Source organism: Hippocampus guttulatus, chromosome 4, assembly GCF_054856545.1.
Source record: "Hippocampus guttulatus isolate MCC_2025c chromosome 4, RoL_Hgut_1.0, whole genome shotgun sequence".
Taxonomy (NCBI): Eukaryota; Metazoa; Chordata; class Actinopteri; order Syngnathiformes; family Syngnathidae; genus Hippocampus; species Hippocampus guttulatus.
The window spans coordinates 10,093,998-10,120,144 of NC_141264.1; the positions used below are offsets into that span (position 1 = coordinate 10,093,998).

General features: G+C 45.0%; 1 protein-coding gene across 2 annotated transcripts in view; it reads right to left on the reverse strand.

The window, feature by feature from the left end:
- Positions 1 to 26,147, reverse strand: part of LOC147205882 (SITS-binding protein) — a 35,251-nt gene that overhangs the window by 4,610 nt on the left and 4,494 nt on the right. For both annotated transcript variants that reach the window (XM_086109937.1, XM_086109936.1), the window contains 7 exons: positions 16,067 to 16,274; positions 15,039 to 15,189; positions 11,085 to 11,282; positions 10,707 to 10,975; positions 10,496 to 10,632; positions 5,933 to 6,054; positions 10 to 189 (listed from right to left, as the gene is read on the reverse strand). In XM_086109937.1, the coding sequence (XP_085966063.1) occupies positions 10 to 189; positions 5,933 to 6,054; positions 10,496 to 10,632; positions 10,707 to 10,975; positions 11,085 to 11,282; positions 15,039 to 15,189; positions 16,067 to 16,274 (1,265 nt within the window). The remainder of the gene's footprint in view (positions 1 to 9; positions 190 to 5,932; positions 6,055 to 10,495; positions 10,633 to 10,706; positions 10,976 to 11,084; positions 11,283 to 15,038; positions 15,190 to 16,066; positions 16,275 to 26,147) is intronic.

The following is a 26,147-nucleotide window of genomic DNA, read 5'->3' on the forward strand; positions in this document are numbered from 1 at the left end:
GAATGTTACCTCATCTCCAATGAGGAACTGGTCGTCAATGGTGAAGGTTACGGGATCTTCTGGATTGAGCCACCACATGGGCCGATAGATGGGACTTCCCGTCTCCTGCCATTCCTTGGCATACTTCTCGATGAGCGGCACCACATCCCTCTGGTGCTTTGTTATGTATATCCGAGTTAAGTTTAGCACCTGTGTTACAGAAGAAGGGCACAGCACATACCATTGGTACGGAAGCATGCGCACGTTCTGCATTAAAAACCCACATCTCAACAAACAGGATGTTAGCTGAGATGGCTGATCTAATTGTGTTTTCTCAGCCATTTAGGCTACATACCAGTAAAACTGCACGACTCTCTTGTATTTGATTTTAATGTTCAAACTTGTCTGCAGAACAACACTGCAGTACAAAGCACCGGCAACAACAAATCATGTTGGTTGCATTATAAACCTTTGCCCATGCAGTGAGAGAAAAAAAAAAGTTCTATTCCTCCATCTCATAAAAGTGATTAGCCCCCTCACATTCGTGTTCATGTCTTCATTGGACAGCAATGAAGAAACCATGCTTGACTACATTTTGAAGTAATCAGTGTACATTTACTGCCCCCTCAAAATAACTCCACACACAGCGATTCAAGTCTGAACTGCTGGACACAAAAAGGACTCCAGTACACCCTTAATTGAAAATGTCCAAATTTGGCCAATATTTGGTATGGTCATCTTTTCCCCCCTCCTTGGCATTGAGTTCAGCAGAGCCTCAGAATTTTCCACTGGAATCCTCTTCCACGAAGCTGACGGATGTTCAAGACCATGTACTTCTTCACCTTTTATCTGTACTCAATAGGATTTAGGTCTGGAGGCATGCTTGGTCTTACTGGCCTACTTTCTTGATCTATTAGTCATCTCCCCTGCTATCATCACACACACACGTCACTCGGGCTCATCATTGTGTATTTTCTCCACTTCCAGGTCCACTAGTGGGGAGACTGAGTCAGAGTCAAGTATGTATACCGTCGACTGATAATAAAAAAATAATAATAATTAAAAAAGGATGGCTGTCCTGCTCAGAAGCATTTGTTTATTTTTCATCTAATTCTATTCGACCACAAACATACAGCAATGCTTGATTCACAGTCATTGCTTATTTTAACCTTTGTCCTTTTCGGGTTATGTCAGGGGCGGCCCGGTGGTCCAGTGGTTAGCACGTCGGCTTCACAGTGCAGAGGTTCAATTCCAGCTCCGGCCTCCCTGTGTGGAGTTTGCATGTTCTCCCCGGGCCTGCGTGGGTTTTCTCCGGGTGCTCCGGTTTCCTCCCACGTTCCAAAAACATGCATGGCAGGCTGTTTGAACACTCTAAATTGTCCCTAGGTGTGAGTGTGCGCGGGCATGGTTGTTGGTCTCTGTGTGCCCTGCGATTGGCTGGCAACTGGTTCAGGGTGTCCCCCGCCTACTGCCCGAAGACGGCTGGGATAGGCTCCAGCACCCCCCGCGACCCTAGTGAGGATTAAGCGGTTCGGAAAATTGATGGATGGATGGATGGGTTATGTCAGTGACCATTTTGGGTTATTCTGTCTTAAACAAAAGGGACAACTTTGTCCATCTGAGATTTTGTCACTTTAAGCAGTAGAGGTTCACACAGGATGTCAGTGTTGGCTTTGTGTTTTTGACAAGGTTCAAGTTGTTCTTCTTTTTCCATCTGGGTAATTTACTTGCGCATACCATTAAGGGTCACATTGTCTACAGTATTCCGTGACAAAAACAATAGCTGATGCGCCGTTAATAAAAAATAAAATAAAATAAAATCAAGAAAAGAAATATGGAGAACATTTGTAGGAATGTGCTGAGTTTGACTGGAGCATTGAAAATAAGAAGCCAAGTGGTTTGTGTTTCTTATGATCTTTAACGCTTCCATTGTGACAGTATAAATTGTGCATGATGTGCTCGGCTTAAATTACTTTGGAATGCCCACAAAAGAGCAGTGATCTGTACTCCTCCAAAACATCTCCTTTGTCTCACCTTATCCAAACTTGATGAACGGAGAGCAATGCAGAGGCCAAAATGGAAAACATTAACACGCTTCCCAAACGGTCTATTTTTATCTCTGACATCGCAACACAAGTCACAACCAATATCATTTGCGGAGTGGAAAATAAATTGATTGTCACGCTTGTCAACTACTCATGGAACGTTCAACTAGCACAATAAAGCCATGTTCTTTTCTGAGTGGTGTTCTTAAATTCATTATCATTCCTGCGCCGATGGCTCTCCAGCGTGTAAGTTATAAATCCAGAGCAGGCATTATAATACAGAACAGATAGACCCCAAAACCAGGGGTGATGTTGGGAAGGGGCCAGTCAATCACTCCTATTGGGTGCATGGAGGACGAGGTGGTACGGCTTCCCTCTCTTGACAAATATCAAATGTTGTCTGTTCGGGAAACTTGAACCTTAAGTCCACGTTGTGAGAAGTCACCGGATTCTCTGAGACTGTACGACATGTTTTGATGCCATGCAACGAACAGCAGGAGGGATCAAGTAGATAAGTAGCCCTCCTGCAGGGGGCAAAGCCTCTGTTTGGATAGAGCATCTTCTCGTGGGAACCAACCTGCACAGCAATGAGGAGGCCGTTGGCTCACTGAACAGCCTAAGCCGGGCTCACTTTTATTTGCAACATCGGTCTGCCATTGTGTGAAATGAGCAAAGGAAATATTCCACTTCTTTTGAAAATATCTCACAACCTGGGGGTGTCGATAAAGATGTGGAGGAATAATAATTTTCACAATTTCGTTTGCTGCCCGCCTTACAATTAAAATGGTATAGTCGCACCTGCTAGCACACGGTGAACTTTACACAAAATTGTGAGGGAAAGTGGATGAGGGGTCAAGGAACAATCCTTGACATTTTGATGATGATAAGAATAAATTCATGGATGCTGGAATTAATTTTGGACTTTTGGGCCCTGATGCAGAGGTTTGAATGAATTCCATCCTTGATCCACAAATCTCTTTATTATTTTCAATGGGATGAAGGAATCTCTGGGTGAACGTTTGTGACTCCTGTTTTAATGTCAGTATTTGTTTTTGTGTAGAATGCCACCCACAAGAGTTGTGTCAGAGCAGTAGTTTGTGTGGATGCAGCTCTCCTTCCCAGGTTGAACATCTTGTTTGCTTCTTCAAACCGCGTACGAAGCGAGAAAGATTGAATCAACAGCGTCTCTGCTCACTGAAGCCAAGTCATGTAGTGCACTCTATTGTGCGTGTATTGCTTCAAGAAGAAATTAAGCAACAAATAATTCTCCAATATCAACTTCAAGGGTTGTTACCCTCCAGTTTGAATAATAACGGTAAAATTTATGAATTCGCAGCGGGTTGAGAACCATCAAAGGTGTTGTCCAACCAAGGATGGTTTGGTCCTGGCAGAGGACTGCCAATATGTATTGAAAGTTACCGTATAGTTAATTTAACTGTTAATTTAACTGGTTTAATGTCTTTACAACGGGGAGAGACTGTTGATGCTAACCAGTACCAACGGCCTCAGCATTGGCAACACCTTTTTTGAGCACAAGCGGATCCACAAAGTAACCTGGGTTTCACCTGGTGGCGGGACCCAGAACGAACTGGACTACATCTGCATCAACACAAGGTGGCGCTCGTCATTGCTCGACGTTCGCTCCCACAGAGGTGCAGATGTGGGTTCAGACCACTTCCTTGTGGTGAGTAAAATCAAGCTGAAGCTGAAGAAGGTGAAAAAGGTGCAGCCCAAGAGACCTTACGCAGTGGACAAGCTAAAGGATAACAACATCTCAGAAAGCTTCTGTGAGGAGTTGAGTAGGAAGCTCAAGGTATCACAACACCTTGCAAACATTGAGGAGCAGTGGAGTATGTTCTCTTGTGCCATTGCTGAAACTGCAGAAGCAGTTATCAGCAGAAAGAGGGGTACCAACAAAGAGAGATGGATAACAGACAACACCTGGAAGTTGATTGATGAAAGGAAAGTGGCCAAGATAAAAAGAGAACAAAAGAGGAGGCTCCGGAGCTGGAGGATGGAAGACGAGGAGTACAGGCGCTTGGACAGGGCAGTGAAGAAGAGTTGCAGGAAGGATAAAAGACAGTGGCTAGAAGAGAAAGCAAGAGAGGCACAGGAAGCAGCCGAGAACAACAACACGACGACCCTATACAAGATCGTGCGGGAGCTAACCAACTCCAGGAGCAGCTCTAGCGTGCCAATCAGGAGCAAGGATGGCAGGACACTTCTAAGCGACGAGGAGCAAGAAGCAAGATGGCTGGAACACTTCAGGGAGGTTCTCAACCAACCAATGCCTCCCGTGCTCTTCAATTTCGATCAAGAGACACCAGCTCCAGCTCTAAATATTACATCGAAAGAGATATCCGAGACTGAGGTTGCCAAAGCAATCAAGGGCCTTAAGAACAACAAGGCACCGGGACTCGATGAGGTCGCTGCCGAGATGTTGAAACACGGCCAAGACGCTGTTGTGGAGAGCCTTACCCACCTGTTCAACCTGATTTGGCATGCTGAAGAGGTTCCTGCCGACTGGAGACGTGGGGTCATTGTCACGCTTCCTAAGAAGGGAAACCTCGCAGACTGCAATAACTGGCGGGGCATTACACTGCTGTCAATCCCCAGCAAGGTATTCTGCAGTGTCCTGCTACATTGCCTTAAAGATGAAGTGGATAACATCTTGAGGGAAGAGCAAGCCGGTTTCAGGAAGGGAAGGTCTTGCGCCGAACAGATCTTTACCCTTCGAAACATCATAGAGCAGTGCCAAGAACTTCAGACACCACTCATGATCAACTATATCGATTTCAAGAAAGCCTTCGACAGCATCCACCGGGAGTCACTGTGGCAGATCGTCCAGCTGTATGGTGTACCCCTCAAGTACATCAACATCTTCAGGTCATTGTACCACAACTCAACCTGTTGTGTCAAAACCAACAGTGGCACAACTGATGATTTTGACATTGTCACTGGTGTAAGACAGGGTTGCATTCTGTCACCCCTACTCTTCATCATCATAATTGACTTTGTGATGAGGAAGTCCATCACAGGGGAAAAAGTTGGTATCAAGTGGGGAGGGAGCAGACTAGCTGACCTGGAATTTGCAGATGATTTGGCTCTGTTAAGTCACACCCAGCCCGCACTCCAGGAGTTGACCAACAATCTGCATGAGCACGGAGTTAAGGTCGGTTTACGAATTAGCCAGGAAAAGACCAAGGCCATGGCCGTCGGACAGCACCAACACCTTCAACCACTCACTCTACACCAACATGACATAGAGTACATTGACAGCTTCACATATCTTGGGAGTAACATCTCAAATACAGGTGGTGTGGAGAAAGACGTCAACAGTAGACTTGGTAAAGCTGCGGGAGTGTTCCAACGCCTCCGCAACATCTGGTCATCGAAAGCCATCACTACGACCACCAAGCTACGCCTCTATATGTCAGTGGTTATCCCAACAGCGATTTACGCCTGTGAGACATGGATGAAGACAGCCAACATTACCAACAAGTTAGATGTCTTTCATCGGCGTTGCCTGAGATCCATCCTGAGGATCTCATGGAGAGACCACATCACCAACGAGGAGTTGATGAAGAGGGCAGGAGTGGCTGAACTGTCAGACATTGTCTCTGAAAGGAGAAGGAAAATGATCGGCCACGTACTCCGGCTGCCAAGAGAGAGACCGGCAAGTGTGGCCATGGACTGGATGCCAGAGGGTGGAAAGAGGAAGAGAGGTAGGCCAAAGAAGACGTGGAGACAGACTGCCAAAGAAGACCTCAGTGAGATGGGTGTCAGCTGGCATGGAGCAAGAAGGGTCGCCAGTGACCGGAACAAATGGAGGAGGCTCGTCGCCCAATGTTCCAAATAGGAGCGGGCGGAACTAACTAACTAACTAACTAACTAACTAATGTCTTTACCTGTTCCTCTCCGCAGACCCATGGGGGTGTATGGAAGCTGATTACAGGGAGGAAGGACACGATCTCCAGCCAACGGATGTACAACTCCTCATCTGTGACCATGTCTCCAGATAAAGACCCACCTATACCGATAAACAGATGCAGGATATTTTATGATGAGCGAGACCGGGAAAGCTGAAATTACTGCATGCAGGCAATATTTACTATTCATTTTACCAAGAAACAATTTGGAAAAAATATCTGCAAAACTAACAATTACACTAGAAAATTGATTACATGCATGTTTTGACATTTATGTACTGTATCTGGCAGTTTAAGCCAAATGCCATTTTGGACTGTGTGCTTAATAGCACAGTTTTTTTTCCTTTCTTTTTTATTTTTTTGCAATGTGTAATTTAGGGTATATTTTTTGCAAGAAAAAGTCACTGGATATTAAAGTAAGCACTCTCAATTTACCATTTTTATGCAAAATAGATTTTTCATTTGTTGCACTATGACGTGTTTTCTGGCAATAGTACATTGAGCAACCCATTTGAGTTGATTCAGTCATTTGCTGGCAACGCCAATACGAATGCAGAGTTTTGGTGCAAATCCCAGCTCTAAAGGTTAGGATGTCTGTCAGACAGTTCTGAGTTTCATGGCTCGAGTCTTGGCTACGGCCTTCATGTGCGAAATTTGCATCTTCTCGCTTTTCTTGAGTGGGTTTTCTCACATTTATTTTAAGTCAACCAAAGACTAAAAAATATGTGTCTACACTTAATGATGACTTGTCTTTATGTTCTAGCCATCGCTCGCACAAAAATTAGCTGAGATCGTCGCCAGGATTGAGGGCTACATGGATGGACTTCCACTGCCTGTAGGATGCCCACCTCGGCCATTGTTTTGTATATGTATCTATGTATGTATATATGTATGTATTTATATATATATACAGCGATCCCTCGCTACTTCGCGGTTCGTTTATCGCGTATTCAGTGCATCGCGGATTTTTTCAAACATATTAAAAAAAAATTGTTGTTGTTGGTTTTTTTTTTACATATACATGGAGTACAGTACTGTATATGTTGCTCTATGTGACTCGCTGTTGTTTTTCAGCTTCTCGCGGACCGTTTGCGGACTTTAAAAAAAATATACCTGTATATATTTTAACCTGTTTATGTTAATTGGACGCTACTTCGCGGATTTTCGTTTATCGCGGGTGGTTTTGGTCCCCATTAACCGCGATAAATGAGGGATTACTGTATATATATATATATATATATCCATCCATCCATCCATCCATCTTCTACCGCTTATCCGGGGCCGGGTCGCGGGGGCAACAGCTTTAGCAGGGAAGCCCAGACTTCCCTCTCCCTAGCTACTTCTTCCAGCTCTCCCCGGGGGATCCCGAGGCGTTCCCAGGCCAGCTGGGTGACATAGTCACTCCAGCGTGTCCTGGGTCTTCCTCGGGGTCTCCTCCCGGTGGGACATGCCCGGAACACCTCACCAGGGAGGCGTTCAGGAGGCATCCGAATCAGATGCCCAAGCCACCTCATCTGGCTCCTCTCGATGTGGAGGAGAAGCGGCTCGACTCTGAGCCCCTCCCGGATGACCGAGCTTCTCACCTTATCGCTAAGGGAGAGCCCGGACACCCTGCGGAGAGAACTCATTTCGGCCGCTTGTATCCGGGATCTCGTTCTTTCGGTCACGACCCATAGCTCGTGACCATAGATGAGGGTTGGAACGTAGACCGACCGGTAAATTGAGAGCTTCGCCCTTTGGCTCAGCTCCTTCTTCACCACGACAGACCGATACAACGTCCGCATCACAGCAGACGCTGCACCGATCCGCCTGTCGATCTCTCGCTCCCTCCTGCCCTCACTCGTGAACAAGACCCCAAGATACTTAAACTCCTCCACTTGGGGCAAGATCTCTCCCCCGACCCGGAGGGGGCACGCCACCCTTTTCCGACTGAGGACCATGGTTTCAGATTTGGAGGTGCTGATTTTCTTCCCAACCGCTTCACACTCGGCTGCGAAACGCTCCAGTGAGAGTTGGAGAGCCCCGTTTGAAGGAGCCAACAGCACCACATCATCTGCAAAAAGCAGGGATGCAATACTGAGGCCACCAAAACGGACGCCCTCAACGCTTCGGCTGCGCCTAGAAATTCTGTCCATAAAGGTTATGAACAGAATCGGCGACAAAGGGCAGCCTTGGCGGAGTCCTACCCTCACTGGAAACGATTCCGACTTACTGCCGGCAATGCGAACCAAACTCTGACATCGGTGGTATAGTGACTGAATAGCCCGTATCAGGGGGTTCGGTACCCCATACCCACGAAGCACCCCCCACAGAACTCCCCGAGGGACACGGTCAAACGCCTTCTCCAAGTCCACAAAACACATGTAGACTGGTTGGGCGAATTCCCACATACCCTCGAGGACCCTGCTAAGGGTGTAGAGCTGGTCCACTGTTCCACGGCCGGGACGAAAACCACACTGCTCCTCCTCAATCTGAGGCTCGACTTTCTGATGGACCCTCCTCTCCAGCACCCCTGAATAGACCTTACCAGGGAGGCTGAGGAGTGTGATCCCTCTGTAGTTGGAACACACCCTCCGGTCCCCCTTTTTAAAAAGAGGGACTACCACCCCGGTCTGCCAATCCAGAGGCACTCTCCCCGTTGACCACGCGATGTTGCAGAGGCGTGTCAACCAGGACAGCCCCACAACATCCAGAGCCTTGAGGAACTCCGGGCGGATCTCATCCACCCCTGGGGCCTTGCCACCGAGGAGCTTTTTAACCACATCGGTGACTTCAACCACAGAGATAGGAGAGCCCACCTCAGGGTCCTCAGACTCTGCTTCCTCCAAGGAAGACGTGTTGGTGGAGGAGGTCTTCGAAGTACTCTGCCCACCGGTTCACAACGTCCCGAGTCGAAGTCAGCAGTGCCCCATCCCCACTGTACACAGTGTTAGTGGTGCACTGCTTCCCCCTCCTGAGACGTCGGATGGTGGACCAGAATTTCCTCGAAGCCGTCCGGAAGTCGGCTTCCATGGCCTCACCGAACTCTTCCCACGCTCGGGTTTTTGCCTCGGCGACCACCGAAGCTGCGTTCCGCTTGGCCAGTCGATACCCGTCAGCTGCCTCTGGGGTCCCACAGGCCATAAAGGCTCGATAGGACTCCTTCTTCAGCTTGACGGCATCCCTTACTGCTGGTGTCCACCAGCGAGTACGAGGGTTGCCGCCACGACAGGCACCAACCACCTTACGGCCACAACTCAGATTGGCCGCCTCAACAATAGAGGCACGGAACATGGTCCACTCGGACTCAATGTCCCCCGTCTCCCCCGGAACATGGGAAAAGCTCTGTCGGAGGTGGGAGTTGAAACTCCTTCTGACAGGGGATTCCGCCAGACGCTCCCAACAAACCCTCACACTACGTTTGGGTCTGCCAGGACGGACCGGCATCTTCCCCCACCATCGGAGCCTACTCACCACCAGGTGGTGATCAGTTGACAGCTCCGCCCCTCTCTTCACCCGAGTGTCCAAAACATGCGGCCGCAAATCCGATGATACAACCACAAGGTCGATCATCGAACTACGGCCCAGGGTGTCCTGGTGCCAAGTGCACATATGGACACCCTTATGTTTGAACAAGGTGTTCGTTATGGACAGTCCGTGACGAGCACAGAAGTCCAATAACAAAACACCACTCGAGTTCTGATCGGGGGGGCCGTTCCTCCCAATCACGCCCCTCCAGGTCTCACTGTCATTGCCCACGTGAGCATTGAAGTCCCCCAGTAGAACAAGGGAGTCCCCAGCAGGAGTACTCTCCAGCACACCCTCCAAGGACTCCAAAAAGGGTGGGTATGCTGAGCTGCTGTTTGGTGCATATGCACAAACAACAGTCAGAACCCGTCCCCCCACCCGAAGGCGGAGGGAAGCAACCCTCTCGTCTACCGGTGTGAACCCCATGTACAGGCACTGAGCCGGGGGGCAATGAGCATGCCCACACCTGCTCCGCGCCTCTCACCATGAGCAACTCCAGAGTGGAAGAGAGTCCAACCCCTCTCGAGAGAACTAGTACCAGAACCCAGGCTGTGTTTGGAGGCAAGTCCGACTATATCCAGTCGGAACTTCTCTGCCTCACACACCAGCTCGGGCTCCTTCCCTGCCAGAGAGGTGACATTCCATGTCCCAAGAGCTAGCTTCTGCAGCCGAGGATCGGACCGCCAGGGTCCCCGCCTTTGGCTGCCGCCCAGCTCGCATTGCACCCGACCCCTTTGACCCCTCCCACGGGTGGTGAGACCATGAGAAGGGGGACCCACGTTGCCTCTTCGGGCTGAGTCCGGCCGGGCCCCATGGGTGTAGGCCCGGCCACCAGGCGCTCGCCAACGAGCCCCACCTCCAGGCCTGGCTCCAGAGGGGGGCCCCGGTGACCCGCGTCCGGGCAAGGGAAACTGAGTGCCATCGATTTTATCTATCATAAGGGGCTTTGTGAGCCGTGCTTTGTCTCTCTCTCTCTCTCTATATATATATATACCTGTATATATCAAACAAGTGACCTATAAGATGCAGTATTACCTACTGCATCTGGAATGAGGAAGTTGTATCCCAGCACAGTGTGGTGTAGCAGAGAGGGAATGATGCCCTTCAGGCCCATTGGGCTCCAGTCAGACAGCAGAGGGGTCATCCTGAGAAAGACTGGTTTGTTGCTAGACCTGAGGAACAAACAGGGTTACAAAAAGCAGAACATTGATTCAGAAATAGGTCGGAAACAAATCTGACAATGCACCTTGTCCCCGCTGACATGATAGTGGAATCTCCAATTCTGGCAGCCACGTCAGCCAGCAGGCTGATGTATGTGTCCCCACCTAGCGCCTCAGGTGGCCGTAGGGACTGCTCCTCAAAGAGATTCCTCTCACCACCCTCCAGCAGGATGTACTCCATTTCCAAATGGGCTTGTATGGATCCCACTTTGTCCAGGAACCAGCTTACCGCTCCTGGGTTTGTGACATTCAGCTTTACACAGAATTTCCCTCGCCACTGAGTCATCAAGGGGACCTTCAGAATGGAAACACATCGACGGCATTAGCAGCTAAATAAGATGAGAACAGCCGAGACTATTCAGTGATCACGGTAAACCTTTACACGCACACACGTTTCCACTCACCAGATGTCCATGAGGCGCCGAGGGGAGACTTAGCCAGAAGGCCTCAGTGCCGTCCATGAGGGATGTATGGAACTGCGTGGTGTCCACGCTCAGGAAAGGGGACAGAGTGATGGAAATGTTAAGAAGCTTCACAAGTGGGAGTTCCCTGCTGAGTCTCTTGGACGCCCCCCTCTTCCTGCTGTTGAGGTAGTCATGGTCCTATGGAGAGAAAAGCACGTTGAGGACATTTTATGGCCAAAAACGTGTATTCCTTGTGTACCTTCGGCAACAAATTGTTGGACATTTTTTACGCTTTCAGCCGAACATTTTGAGCGTGGCCGTTTTCTGTTCCAGCGCAATTTCCATTCACTCATTTTTTTGTTGAGTTTTGGCAAGCAAGAACTTCAACCCCATCAAAAATCTTTGGGAGAGTCAACAATGTCAACAAGTCTGGACTCCATTCTGGATGAAAGGGAAAAACGTACCACAGACTTGGGAGCCGAGAAGCTAGTTTTCCCAGAAGCGGCCAAGCTGTTAGAGCGGCAATTTATTTCCCAATAAAGGTGAGGTGTCCCAAATTTTATTTTGTCCAGAATAGTCAGTCTTGCCTAATTTATTCATTTTCCATTTTGCAATAAAGTTGGTGTCCCAATTTTTTTTTTGTCCAGAAGAGTCACTCCAGCCTGACTTCACACTATTTCAACAATGATTTCACAAACACAGTCAACACATTCAGTTGTCCACAATCTGGTGTTTGGTTCTACATTCAAATGTCTCCCAGTTCGTATTGCAATAAGGCAGCTGTGTCAAATGACCTCAGCCACAGGCATTTAACACCTAAATTAATCCTTTGGAATGTTCATGTAATGTCAGATACTAATTCTAGATTACCTAAAGTGTGATTTAAGAACACAGAAGGGTAAGACCAGGTTGTGAAACAGCAATGGGAAGAAAACGGTTGTTAAAACATCCAATATTATGCAATAGATTTTATCGGGCACATTTTCGATTCACAATTTGGATGTATAAATGAATTTCTATGCAAACATTAAAAGCAATTGCTTTACAGAAAAAAAAACAGATGCAGACTTGAGTAATTAAATTTAGAAATGACGCAAAATGATTGCATGACCCACATTTTCTCATGCCAACAGTAATATAATGTGTTTTTGTTCTCCATAAAACTGCTATGGAAAAGAACTGACCTGTGACTGATCATTTCAGAATACCAATAAAACTGGAGGGAAATAAAAGGATCATTGTTGCCCGTTTCATTGCTGCAGATTTATTTCCATCATCAACACTGCGTGCTCGGCTCAGACTTGATGAAAGGAACATAACTGGTGTTTTATATCTTCAATATACCAGAAATGCATTTTCTTGTGGCTATAACAAATTCTTCTCATCAAGGTAATGAATTATTCCCCTTCTCTATTTTCATGCTTTCACACCTCCTGAACTGGGAATGGGCTCACATTTCAAGGTGGCGTGCACGTGTTTGGTCAGATGCTTGAATTCAATGGCTTTCATTATCATATTGCTTTTATACAACTTAAATCCAACAATCCACGTGGCATAACTCTGCATGGAAGCAGGTTAGAACAGATGTTGGTAATTTTGCAGACAAGTGCAGGCTGGCTGAACTGTGAGAGGGAGAGCTATGCCGTTGTGGGAGTGGTCAAAGCCCACATTCATTTTTATTTAATGCCCGTTAAATGCAGCGCGATAGCTGCACACGAGGTTCTCGACATGGCGGAAGCACTTCTGCGCCACATGGGCACTTGGAGGCTGGAAACCACCCCCGATTATTTGTGTGCCCCCCGTAGCTGTGCTAACCCATTGGGATGAGTTCAGAAATAGAATAGAATGATTCAGCGGTTTTGATGATCCCTGTTCATATTGACAGTATGAATGAAATACATCGTGTTCGACCATCTGCCTACCCTGTGCCAGTGTTAAGTCCTTATCCGACTGAAGGGCAAACCTTTCTGAGTGTTGGTGAAGGTAACAAATGTGCATTCACGTCAGGATTCATTCAAGGTCGCAAAACGTTCGCCAAATCTTTGCCAACAGTCTGAATGTTATTTCTTGTTTCCATCGCTATGGTAAAACATTTCCTTGAATTTTGAACATGTTCAAAATTTTCTTGTGGCAAAAAAAATAAATAAATAGAGGTGAGTCTGGCGAGTGTCTGGAGAATGTTTGGCGAAACTATATAAATCAGCATGTATTGTATTGTATTGTATTGAAACTCATCTCACATCACACATCTCCAGGGCAGTCCTTGATGTGCTAGCTCTGCCAATATAGCAATTGTGCAACAAACCTAGTGCCGATCTAAATATCCGGATCCACTGGCATTTGCACCAACTCTTGTTTTTCCTGCTGTAAGGTGCAGATGGGGGGGGCGTCAGCATCTCACGATTACATAAACTTCGTTCCCATCCAGTGTTACATTCCCAGTCAGCAGTCTGATTGTTATCTCTTTTTTGTTTTTATTCCTGGATTGATTTTGATACACTCGAAAGTGATCCTGCTGATCTTGTTTTTTGGGAGTGTTAAAGAACATTCAGAGAAAGGAAAATTATGTACACAATATTGGGACTGTTCAATCTAACAAGAACCCAAATTTATCTATCTATCTATCTATCTATCTATCTATCTATCTATCTATCTATCTATCTATCTATCTATCTATCTATCTATCTATCTATCTATCTATCTATCTAATGACCATTAGCTCAGTATGCTGCCTCATACTCCCTCTGCTTCCCTATATGCTCTCTCTCTCTCTCTACTGTGTGTGTGTGTATATATATATATATATATATATATATATATATATATGGTAAGGCATCGGTTTGGCGTACGGGAGACGGTGGTTCGAATCCCGCTTGGGGCAAAAATGAGCACATAACACCATCCAGTGTGGGTCCTTGGGCAAGATCCTTCACGCTAATGCCTACCTCATACAATGATGAGAGACAATAAAACGAATGACATGCCGGCTCAGACGTCGCCCGGCCAAACAAGGTCTGCGTCAGGTGCTGGGGAACCAGAGCACCTTGATGAAAAATGGGCTACTGGAACAAAGCGGAGATGGGCGAGATGCGATAACATGGCTCTGTTGGAATGCTACTACTCAAGCAACCCTAGTCAGAAGGGTTACATGCAGAGAATGTGGGCTAAATGGTTACTTCGAAACCCACAGTCACGGTTGACCACGAAACAACTAGTAGCTCAGTGTTCCAACATCCATAAACGGCAACTGCTGTCACAACTTGAGATTGATGAAGTACAACGCAGGTTCCATGGTGAAGGGCCCCAGGCTGCCAGATCAGAGGAGGAGGTCATACCAGAGATTGGGAGGCAAGCCCCAATGAATGCATATGATGAGATTGGGAGGCCAGCCCCAATGAATGAAATGCTGAGCGAGGCAGCAACTGACCTGAAAGCTAAGATCATGGCGCGAATGAAAGCTGGGCAACCTAGAAACCGATTACAATGGCTATGTGAAGTACCACCTGAAAGCCTCATGGAAAGTGTGAATGCAGCACTGAGGGCGATCCCTACCGTAACGATCACGGAAACCAATGAGCTGATATACGCTTCAGCATCAGTGATCCTAGAGATGCTTGGCTATAAGAGCAACCATGGAAGCCATGAGATACGTTATCCACCATGGAAAAGACGGTTGCAGGCTAAGATCAAGGCGGCTCGGAAAGATGTGAGTCAATTGACGGAGGCCCAGAGAGGTGTGATGAAAAGGCTGACACCCGAGAGGTACATCCAGATGACCATACCTGAAGCACTCGAAACTGCCAAACAAAGGCTCCAAGCCTTGTCCAGCCGCCTAAAGCGGTACACGAAAGAGAATGAGGCCAGCCGGTTGCTTATTTGCGATTTTACCAAGTGAAGATAGAAGTCAGGCATCTACTATGTTTAGCACTATACTATTGATTGAAGAGCATGTACCATTTCAGAGAGGAGGTTGGTGGAATGTTCATTAAGGCTGATGATTCCATCCCCTAGCTGGTGTCTTCTAAGTCGATTGGAGAAGGTCCTTAGCTCCCTCTCCACCTTTAGTCCTGAATCCACATTGCTGAGGAGCTTCCAAGATGGAAGCCTGTGGGACACACAGAGAAATGATACACAAATTATCTGAGCAATTTGTACAGTGTGAATTTTTTATGACTATGACTGTTGATATAGTATGCAGTTCCAATTAATAAAAAATACACACTTTAAACTAGCAGCATGGTAGATGACTGGTTAGTACGTCTGCCTCACAGTGTAGGGGTGCAGGGTTTGATTTCAGCTCCGGCATGTGTGGAGTTTGCATGTTCTCCCCGTGCCTACGTGGTTTTTCTCTGGGTACTCCAGTTTCCTCCCACATTCCAAAACATGTTTGGCAGGTATATGGAACACTCTAAATTGTCCCTAGGTGTGAGTGTGAGTGCGGATGGTTGTTTGGCTTTGTGTACCCTGCGAAGCCCCAGCACGCCAGCGACCCCGGGTCACGGGGTGTGCTGGAGCCTATCCCAGCTGTCTTCAGGCAGTAGCCAGGGGACGCCCTGAACCGGTTGCCAGCCAATCGCAGGGCACACAAAGACGAACAACCATCCGCGCTCACACTCACACCTAGGGACAATTTGGAGTGTTCAATTAGCCTGCCATGCATGGTTTTCTTTGGGAATGTGGGAGGAAACCGGAGTACCCGGAGAAAACACACGCAGGCCAAGGGAGAACATGCAAACTCCACACAGGGAGGCCAGAGCTGGAATTGAACCCGGTACCTCTGCACTGTGAGGTCGACGCGCTAACCACTGGACCACCGGGCCGCTACAACAAGATCATTATTTATTAATTTATTTTTTGGGAAGGATTATTTTTAATCCAAGTAAATCGAAGATGAAGTGGCCTCACCAAATTGATTGGTTTGAGTTCTGATGGTCCATCCATTCTCTCTCTGCGAACGCCTCCTCCTCCTCCACAGCACTTACCACAGCGCCTTCATGTCGGGTATCTTCCTAGTGAACTGGGAAAGCTGCTGCATTGCTTCTTGGTGCACAGCCTTCACGTTGTTGGCAACACAAACGGTGTACTGCAGGGGTAGAAGCGCCATACTGGGCAGTGACTGTAAGCAGAACTGTTGTCTGCTGTCCAGCCCCAGCTGCAGAGGGTGGTCAGGAGACACCAGCACTGCAACGCCTGCATGGCAGAAAACAGGAAAGACCTTAGTTTATCGACTCATACTCTCACATCAATGATTTGTCTTTGAAAGAACAGATCATATGAGCACCCTTGAGTGACAACTTTGAACAAAATAAGCAGGTCTCCATAAAATGGTATTGCTCCAAAATATTTTCTGCAGTCAGATTTTACAGCATGTGCTGGAAGTATGTCAGCTGTTCCTGGACGATAAATACACTCATGCTCTTGACGGTGCCGACCCCAAAGCGGAAACCGATTGCGCGCACACACACACACGAGACAACATGTCACCCTGTCAAAACATTGTGTCCCACTGTAAACTGTCCAGGGGGCAGAATGGTTCTTGGATACAGGTTTGGGAGAAAATCTCCTAGGACACAATCACTTGGTTCATCAGAAGCATGCCTAGATGTACGCCATTCTTACATACACCTCGTTAGATGTGGTTAGAGATGACAGAGGAGAGAATCAAAGTCCTCTTTCATCAGTGCATCAGAGATGTCATGATCGCAGCATGCATGACGTCTCACACAATATTCTGGAAAGCGATTTGTTACAGCTGCAGCTGTTGTGAAAGCGTTACATCAATAAACCTATTGTATTGTATGTATTGTGTACACAAACATGGGCCTTGAGAGTTTCCTGAAACAAGTACGCATCGGGTTCATGTTGTGGATTGCCATTGAAAGTCCTTGTGTTTGCGAAAGGCAACTTACGCAATATAATAAACTGACATATTATATTCGCCAATTTCTAGGATGTACAATATTACTGATAACGTTAGTGTGCACTGCTAAAGGCTACAAATGGAAAGTGCAATGGGATCTGAATGACTGCACAGGATCAGGAATGCGACAATGACATACTGTAAGTTCCAGCATGTGTTCTCTCACCTCGTACACTTAGTGCAGCTTTCCAGGGAGAGTGTCAAGTAAAAATTAAATAAGATAAAAAAGAATTGTGTCTCCAGACGCACGTGCCTTGTAAGGAATGTCTCTTTGGTCTCCAACTACCATTCTACCCTTGCCGCTTCTCAGCTGTTGACTGACTCACAGCTTTTTATCACCATTAGTCTCCGTTTTCTATCCTATCAAGCCATGTTTTGTGATTGTTTCCATTCTCAGACAGTGTTGGCCAGACACCTAATCTGCGATTCCCATAATCTTGCCACAATTAGCCAAAGAAGGATTTTGTTTAGAGGAGTTTAGTTGTTAAACAGATTAAGATGTAAGAGTGTTCTCTGGAGCCGGCAGACCGTCTGAGAACTCAGGTTGAGAGTTTGGCTCACTTCTGCTGCCCTCTCTGGTTTCAATAGGGTCACTGTTCTCAGGCACGCAGAAACCAAGAGCAGACAGCACACGGTTTATAATCCGATTCATAGTTTCACAGATTGCAAGGTGTGCAAAAAAGGCGAGGGAGCAGCTCCGACCTCAGTTGCGCACCTCTCATGTGTTTGCAACGGATAATGTCAAAGAGATACTTGTATCACGGAAGCTTCCTCCCCTAACCACACAGGGTATCGGATCTCGCTCTAACTCCTTGTCACATCTACCTTAATGCAGATCGCTACAGAGAAAAACAAAACGTGCACGACATGAACTCAAAAGGTTTCATGAGGTAAAGACAGAACTGTACGACAAAGTTGTAGCTGGGCGAAAAGTAGGACAGTGGATAAAATGTGACATCTTTATGGAAGGATGGAGGTGGAATGCAGGCAGTGGAAAAAGAGGCGACCGGCATACACCAGACACCCAGAAGCCTCGTGCAATGGTGTGCAGTGTGTTTTACTCGAGTGCACGCGAGGTGGAAAGTGTTTGCAAGCGTGGTTTCTTGAGTGCGAATGGGAAATGACATTGTGGGGCCTCACGGAAACTGGACAAGATAATCAATGGAGGCTGTATATTTATTCCTTTTTATGACCACAAAATTCCAATACAACGTGAATACCTCAAAGACTGGTATGGTGAGCGCCTATCAAGCTGTCGCTCAAAAAGAGCTACAACTTGTGATTTATGGAAGTGCAGTCGTGTCGAACACAAACACACAGCTCTGAGTGAAGAGTATCCCTCGATCACAGACGAGGGGGACTTTGTTGGTTATTTAAAGAAAGGGAAGCAGGTTTGGAGCCTTGGGTTACAGCCAAAGTGGTGTGCCCCAAGAGTTCGAGGGGAAGCAAATGGGGCGGCAAGCTATTTTTAGAACAATTCCTTAAACACTCCAAGCTTCCGCTGAATATTTTCCATCATCCCTCAGAAGAAAAATCATACGCCTGACTGACTGTTTGCGGGCCTTCAAATCCGCAGGTAATAATAACGGCGAAAGCCTCAAGTCACGGGAAGTCACGGGAACACTCAAATCAACTTTTTACACACAATTAAGAGAGTATCAGCATTCTCTTTAATGGGGCACTCATTTCTGCAGGATTTTTAGTATCATAAAAAAGTCTGTTCTTCATCTGTTTTAGAGCCGGACCCATGCTTGACCCGATATGGCTTCGGAGGGGTCAACACAAATTTAACGTGGCGTGTGGACCCGAAGACAGCACTGCCATTTGAGTCCCCGCTGCTTTGGACCAGATGGCCCACGCTGTCTTACCTTGTCACAGTTCAATGCATAGCGGATAATGCACAATACCTGTGCATGCTAACAAACTGGACTGGGATTATAAAATGCACTTTGAAATATGGAAGCACATGTGTGTGCTCAGCACGAATTCCCTTACAATGGAAACTTCATCTCAATGCCCAACCTCAACAAATTGATGGCCACAGAACTTGGATTATGCTCCAAAATTCCAAACCAATATATGAAATATAGTGACACACTTAATTATCCTTGGCTCTGTTCCAATCATCGATCTGTTTTAATGTTCAAAGCGTGAGAGAATTTGGTTTCCGAAAGTTGCATAAGGTAAATTCAGTATTGTAAGAACGTTCCCAATACAGTCATCCTATTTCCTTTAGTTTGATCTCATCAGATGATTCATCATTTGTCATGATTCTGTTTTTGTTGAGATTACATTTGGGGGTTTTTTTCCCCTAGTTTTGTTCCCTCATGTGCTTTTGATTTTCTCGTTTGGTTTTATTTCCACCTGTTCTTGTCATCCGGGTCCCTTGTGTCAAACAATCACTCCATCAACCGTTTAGGTCTTTTTCAAGTTTGCCTTGTTGTCTCGTCAGTTTGCTTGTATTTAGGTCTCTGGGTTGTGTCAGTCTTTGTCGGATCTTTGTGTTGCTGTCGCATTGTTTTGTATTTCTGCCATAGGTTTTTGTTTGTTACTTTGGTTTCTTGTGGTTTTCAGGACTTTGTTTGTGTTTTTTTATTTCGTTTTTCCAGCGTACCCCTGCAAGTGGTTTTTATTAATACATCTTCTTCAGTACTCCCTGCCCATCCTCTCTCCCTGCTTTTTTGGTCCTTTACCATCCCACACCATGACATCATTATGTTAATGTAGCTTCTACCTAAAGATGGATGCTATGTTTTTTTTAGAAAAGAAACAGAATTCAAAGTCTGTCCACATTCCGAAGTAAACCAAAATGTATATACATTTATTCATTTATTTTGCTTATAGTCCATGATGGAAACATTCCATTGGACTTGTGGAAAATGTTCTTACAGTAGCCCTCGCATACAGGAGATGACAGCTCGCGATGAACAAAGCACTGGCTGGCTAAATGAGTCATTCTTAAAGTGTTTTGCATCTCTTCAGTGGGCAGCTGCTCAGTGACCTTCTGAATGACACGCAACATTTGTTTTGTCACTCAGTCTCCTTGTTGTATGTACTGCATTATATTTGTCTTTATACTGGGCATAATGTATGTGCCCAAGCTTAGTAGTGAGACAAGAAAACAATACAGTGAAATGCTTCAGGTCAAAGATTCTAAGTGATTTCAAATTCAACTTCCATTTTTTTCTGGAAATATGTGCTTCTGAAGATTGGCCGTGGGTGTGAATGGGCACTTGTCTCTATATGTGCTCTGTGACTGATTGTCGACCAGTTCCGAGTGTAAGTCTGCCTTCCACCCGTAGTCAGCTGGGGTAGGCTCCAGCAACTCCCCGCGACCCTCTTCAGGATAAGTGGTATTGAAAATGGATGACAAAATAAATATATGTATATGAAATTGGATGACAAGATAAAATATATATATATATAGAGAGAGAGAGAGAGAGAGAGAGAGAGAGAGAGAGAGAAAGAAAGAGAGAGAGAGAGAATCTGAACGCTTATCCCCATGAACATTGCAGCATGCTGGAACCTATCCCAGCTGTCTTTGGGCAGTAGGTGAGGTACACCCTGAACTGGTTGCCAGCAAATCGCAGGGCACACATAGACAAACAACCATTCATACAATCACAACTAGGGACAATTTTGAGTGTTCCATCAACCTACCACACATGTTTTTGGAATGTGGGATGAAATGGAAGTACCCAGAGAAAACCACACAGGAAAAATTGAGTTTTATTTTTATTTTTAGAATGGCTAAATTCCTCCCATAATCAGATGACTGTGGCAGTGACAGTATTGGCATGCATTCTCAAACCACGTTGCAAGAAATTCTGAAGAACAGTTGCAATGTAGCCGCACAGCCCTGAAAAATTATAATGGAAAAGCAACTACACAGGGCGGAAACACGGTTTTCGTGGAACCGGTCCAGTGGGAAAGGGGCTTTAGTTGCCATTGAACATCATCACTGATGGTGGCCCTGGGCATCAACACACCTTTGCACGCCACTGGTTACAATACGTCCTTAAAGTGCCCCATCAGGACCAACCGTTGCAAAATATACAGTAGGCTTGATGCTGTTGACCATTGGGTGAATTCTGCCTCTTCGGTAGCCTTCCTGTTTTTGTATGGATAAAGACAGATGGATCAATAAGCTCTTCGAGTTGGCCTCACGATCAAATGTCACAGTCTACTTTAGAGCATCTTTTTTGTGTCTCTGCTTCACCCGTCCACTGGGTCTTCACTTTACAGTACTGTACCACGTTCATTAGGTTTTCTGTCTTTATTTTAGTCCGCTGCTCACTTTGACTGTCTGCCCTGCTATCTTTAACTGCTCCACAAGCCACTTTTAGGTTGTCGGGCACACTTTCCTCTTCCCCTTTGCATTGAAAATATATTTCACAGTGACAATTTTGCCAGCGAAGAAAAGCCTCACAGCAACACGGCGTCTCACATGTTCAACAGATGATATCAAACACAAAAGTAACTCCATGTTTGCTTCCCTAAATTAACAGCATTTTAGCTTGGGACTGGGATATGTGCCCAGATGCCATCAACACTTTGTCTATTTGAATGATCAATATTTTTTTTACTGTTTAATCAAAAGAGCATTGCTCTTTGTCAGATCTATCCTGGGCAAAACACTCAAAATAAAACAAAAATTCTCCATCAGTTTTTTTTCTATCAAACAAGTATGTCTATTTTTCTCTGTAAATCAGAACAGTACATTGTTATTATTATTATTATTATGATTATTAATACACAGTCAGTTTGTAGCGTGGTCAATGAGCAATCAGTCTCAGCTCAGTTTGGATAGGCTGCAACGTCTCTGTAACACTGAGCAGAACACTGAGCATAAGTGGCAGGAAATGGATGGATGTTCACTGAGTGGGTTTTTAATGTGCAGGTAATGAGTCAAAGGGGAGCAGGATGTGGTAGAAAAGCTGGTATGAATATTCCATCCATCCATCTTCTACCACTTATCTAGTGCAGTGTCATGGGTGAGCTGGAGCCTAACCCAGGTGACTCTGAGGTTTGCAGACTCGGGTCAATTAGTCAAGGCTAGAGTTCAAAGCAAACATGATGAAGTAGCATTTAGTTGTTATGCTGCAAATGAAAATGAAGTCAGTTTTAAGTGTGAATGTTTTAAAATGCAGGTTAAAAACACTGCTTTCCTCCCATACCTGCAATCGAGTTCTTTTAAAGCATTTTTTAAATCCATTTCCCCCCCAAAAAATTTCTTGCACTGTACAGTCTTTTAATCATTTTAGGTAGTGAAGTCTGTATTCTGCTCATATTTAGTCATGCTGTATAACCTTCCCTTGCCCACAGCGTAGCTTGGCGTCCTTGTAACAATCATCTCCTAGAATTGGAATACTCTTGTATTATTCCTCTCTTCTTAGTTAGGTTTGATGGTTAAGGTGTTATTCCTCTCTGTTAGTTGTGTTTGTTCAGACACTTGAAAGAAACAATGTAGAATGCTGTTGAAGGTATTTCCTGCTCACTGTTTTTACAATCACCTTTAGTGCCCCTCGACCCCCACCACTTTAGGGCCCCCCTCCACAGGACATGTTTAACATCAAAAGAGGAACTGTTATCTCAAGTATCTGTGTTCCTGCCATCACACCAAATGGTGGGTAGTGGTGGTCTGGTCTCACCTCACTGCTCCCAACTTCTTCCAGCCACACCGGGTCAGATGACATGTTACTTTCTTTGTTTCGGGGATTTGCATGAGAGGCGTACCTCCCCGCCTCTCATTATCATATCGTCTCTATATAATCTCATGAATGTGTTTCTTTTACGCTTCCTGATTCAAATCTGGACCCCTCAGGAGCCCGAATCGATTCGTAAACTGCAGAAAAATAAAGTAAACCCTTCGAAGGAACTGTTCATCGCCTCCAGCCTTTATTTGGTTTATCACCATTCTCCTCGTCCGAAATTCAACGAACACGCGGGGAAGAGGAGCCCATTCTTCCCCCAACAGTAGCCACCTTTTATTTCTGCACTTTGCTTCTAGACGTATTTAGTTCTTTAGTTTGTAAATGCTTTTAAATGTTGTACTTTTAATGATGTGAAGCACATTCAGTTACCTTGTATATGAAATGTGATATTTAACTAAAGCGTGCCCTGGGCAAGACACACTCGACTTTTCACCCATCATTTTCCGGACTGTCAATCATAGACAAACGCCCTCCAACTCACATTCACACCTGTAGATAATTTAGAATAAACGTGCATGTTTTTGGAATGTGGGAGGGGCTCAGTGTACCAGGACAAAACCCACGCAAAACACATGCAAACACATCAATATGAGAACATCGGAAAAAATATTTTGCTGATGATGCAGATGCAGTAAATACATGTTCTAATGTGTCACAAATTGCAAAAGTTCAATGTTAAATTTGAAAGATACAGTATGCATACACCACTTTAGTTTTTCTGTCATATTGTGTACATGTATGTACAGTACTGTGACATGTGGCGCATATCATGGCTGGTGAGCCACTGACCTAAGAGGCTGATTTGTACGGAACATTTATGAGCCAAACAAAGTGGCATATTTACCATCAAATTATCTGACTGACATTAAAAGCTGCAATAAATAAATACCGGTAAATGTAATTGCATCAACATTCATTTCTTGTTGGGCAGACTCACAGCCAGTTCTCACGGGTCAAGAAAAGACACTTCTGGAATTGCACTCTGGACTTTGAACTATGCATTATGTCAGCAAATATTGCAAGAGCTCAGTCTAGCCAGCCTGAAAGGATTAACTCTGCAAGTGTTTTTGTTTGTGTGGGGACTTTTTTGCAACACTTATTTCAGCATGTTTGACGAAGAGATGAATAAGAGTATTGATGAGGGATATTTTTTACATTAAGTTCACTTACATTCAAGGCGGTACGACTCCAACATGCTCACGTCCCATGACTCATCCACAGGGTTGGTAATAACGTTGTGGATAAGTATAACGACGTTACCAATGGCGGTGGAAACAGTTTAAAACACTGTAACATGTAAAACTGCTTAGCGTGGCTAAGCGTCAGAAAACTACAACCAGTCGTTACCAAAATTCATATGCATGTCTCCACTTATGCTCACTTCAACCTCTGCAAATACCAAAACAATCGACAACAGTATTTTGAATTTTATGGGCATCCATCTTTTTCCTCCTCATAGACATTCACTATAGAGAAAAAGCTTATCGTGGCTTAATGTAAGGACATTTCGACCAATCGCCACCGAAATTCATGAGCACATTTCTTCTACCCATGGCCACGTTGATGTCTGAAAATACGAAAACAAGTCAATTAAGCTCAGCAAAACCTGCATGTGTTACGGATGTGGCGCGTGTTGGTTCTGGATATATGTGAATTTTGTTTTGGGGAACGATGCCTTTCTTCTTAAAGAACACAGGCGGCAAATGCGCGTGCTGTGGCCTGTGTATGTGAGTTTAATCAGTGAGGGCTAAGTTGTGCACACAAGTGCAATTCCGAGTGTGTGCACAACATTGAGCGGTGATTGTGCATACTGGTGAGGAAGTCAGTTCATGTTACCAATAATAATGGACTTGGTTGCTTGGAAATGACTGTGTCTGTCCCAAGTATTGAACAACCTGCGGATACCATATAGCAGTGAATTCATATCCCTATAAACATGTTTGTTCCTGCTGAATGTTTAAGTATTGGACAAAGCTCAGAATACTGTGCAATAATGTACAAATACAGAGAACATTATATCATAGATTTTCCTTTATTTCTAATTACATTTACATTTATGTTTGCGTGTCTTAGTTTCGGACTTTAATGCAGTGTGTTAATGTTATTTATTTTCTAGTTTTAATTTTTATGCATTTTTGTTTCGATGCATGTCGCAAGTTGCAATCTGTTGAGTTGGAATCATTACCAAATGTTCTAAACTATATTGTTTTTCTTATTCATAAAGCTATTAGACGTCATTTACACTGTCGATAGAACACAATAGAAAAACACCATAATTACTTTGCTGAGTAACTCATTACTTTTACAGTCATAGTAGCTGAGTTTGTAATTCTCTTACTTTTTGGGAGAAGTCATTTATAACTGTAACTAATTACTATTTCAGAGTATCATGCCCAACACTACTTATCTAAGTTAGAATGCTTTTTTAAAAATGTTTATTTCACAACAGTGCTGAATTTCTTTCCACACGTATGGGAAAATTTAGAATGTTAAAAGGGTAAAAAGTGAGAGGCAAATCTGCAAAGCCACTTGCCCAAACGTTATGCCTTTGTCATTACAGTTATGAGAGCTTTTTTGTCCATCCATCCATCCATTTTCAACACCGCTTATCCCGAACAGGGTCACGGGGGGAAGCTGGAGCCTATCCCAGTTGACTTTTAGCGGAAGGCAGACTACACCCCTGAACTGGTCACCAATCAGTCACAGGGGGCCTGAAAAGACAAACAACCATTCACACCCACATGCACACCGTCGCTGAGTGGGAACTAATCTCCCGCTGCCCGCTCACAAGTCAGGTGAGTCTCCCATTACACCATCAGCGACTGGGTTTTATTGTTTTATACAAAATGTGATTGCAATTTAACATTGATTAACTGACATTTGATGCTTCCAAAGTAACTTTGACCCTACAATGGCTCATTACCATAACAGTACATTCAAATCAAACAATTGTTTCAAAATCTGGTTTGAAGTTGGAGGCTGATTCAGAGAACACCCCGCAGAATCCTCCCATTTAAACGAGTCATGATTAAGCATAATTATGGTCATTGCATTTTGTGTGATTCTCCAGTTGGAAAGTTTGAAATATGTTATATTAAAAGAATATTGTTGATTATTTATTATCATAGCTTCGTCATTACAGTGACTTTTGTAAAGATCAGGAACTGAAAATCATTTTGAGTACCGTACTTTAAAAAAAAACTATTCAAGTGAACATATTGTTCCCAGTGCTTTCCTCTAACTGGAGCTGTTCACTTTTATATGTCTGTGAATGCTTCCTTCGTGACATTTGTTTTTATTCTTTCTCTGCAAAGCTAAACTAAGAAACAAAGGCTTATGGGGTTGCCCTCTTTAAAGTTGGAGAGGTTAGGCATGTGACACCTTGTTCAGCCTGCTACTGTATTACATAACACCCCAAACGTCTAAGTG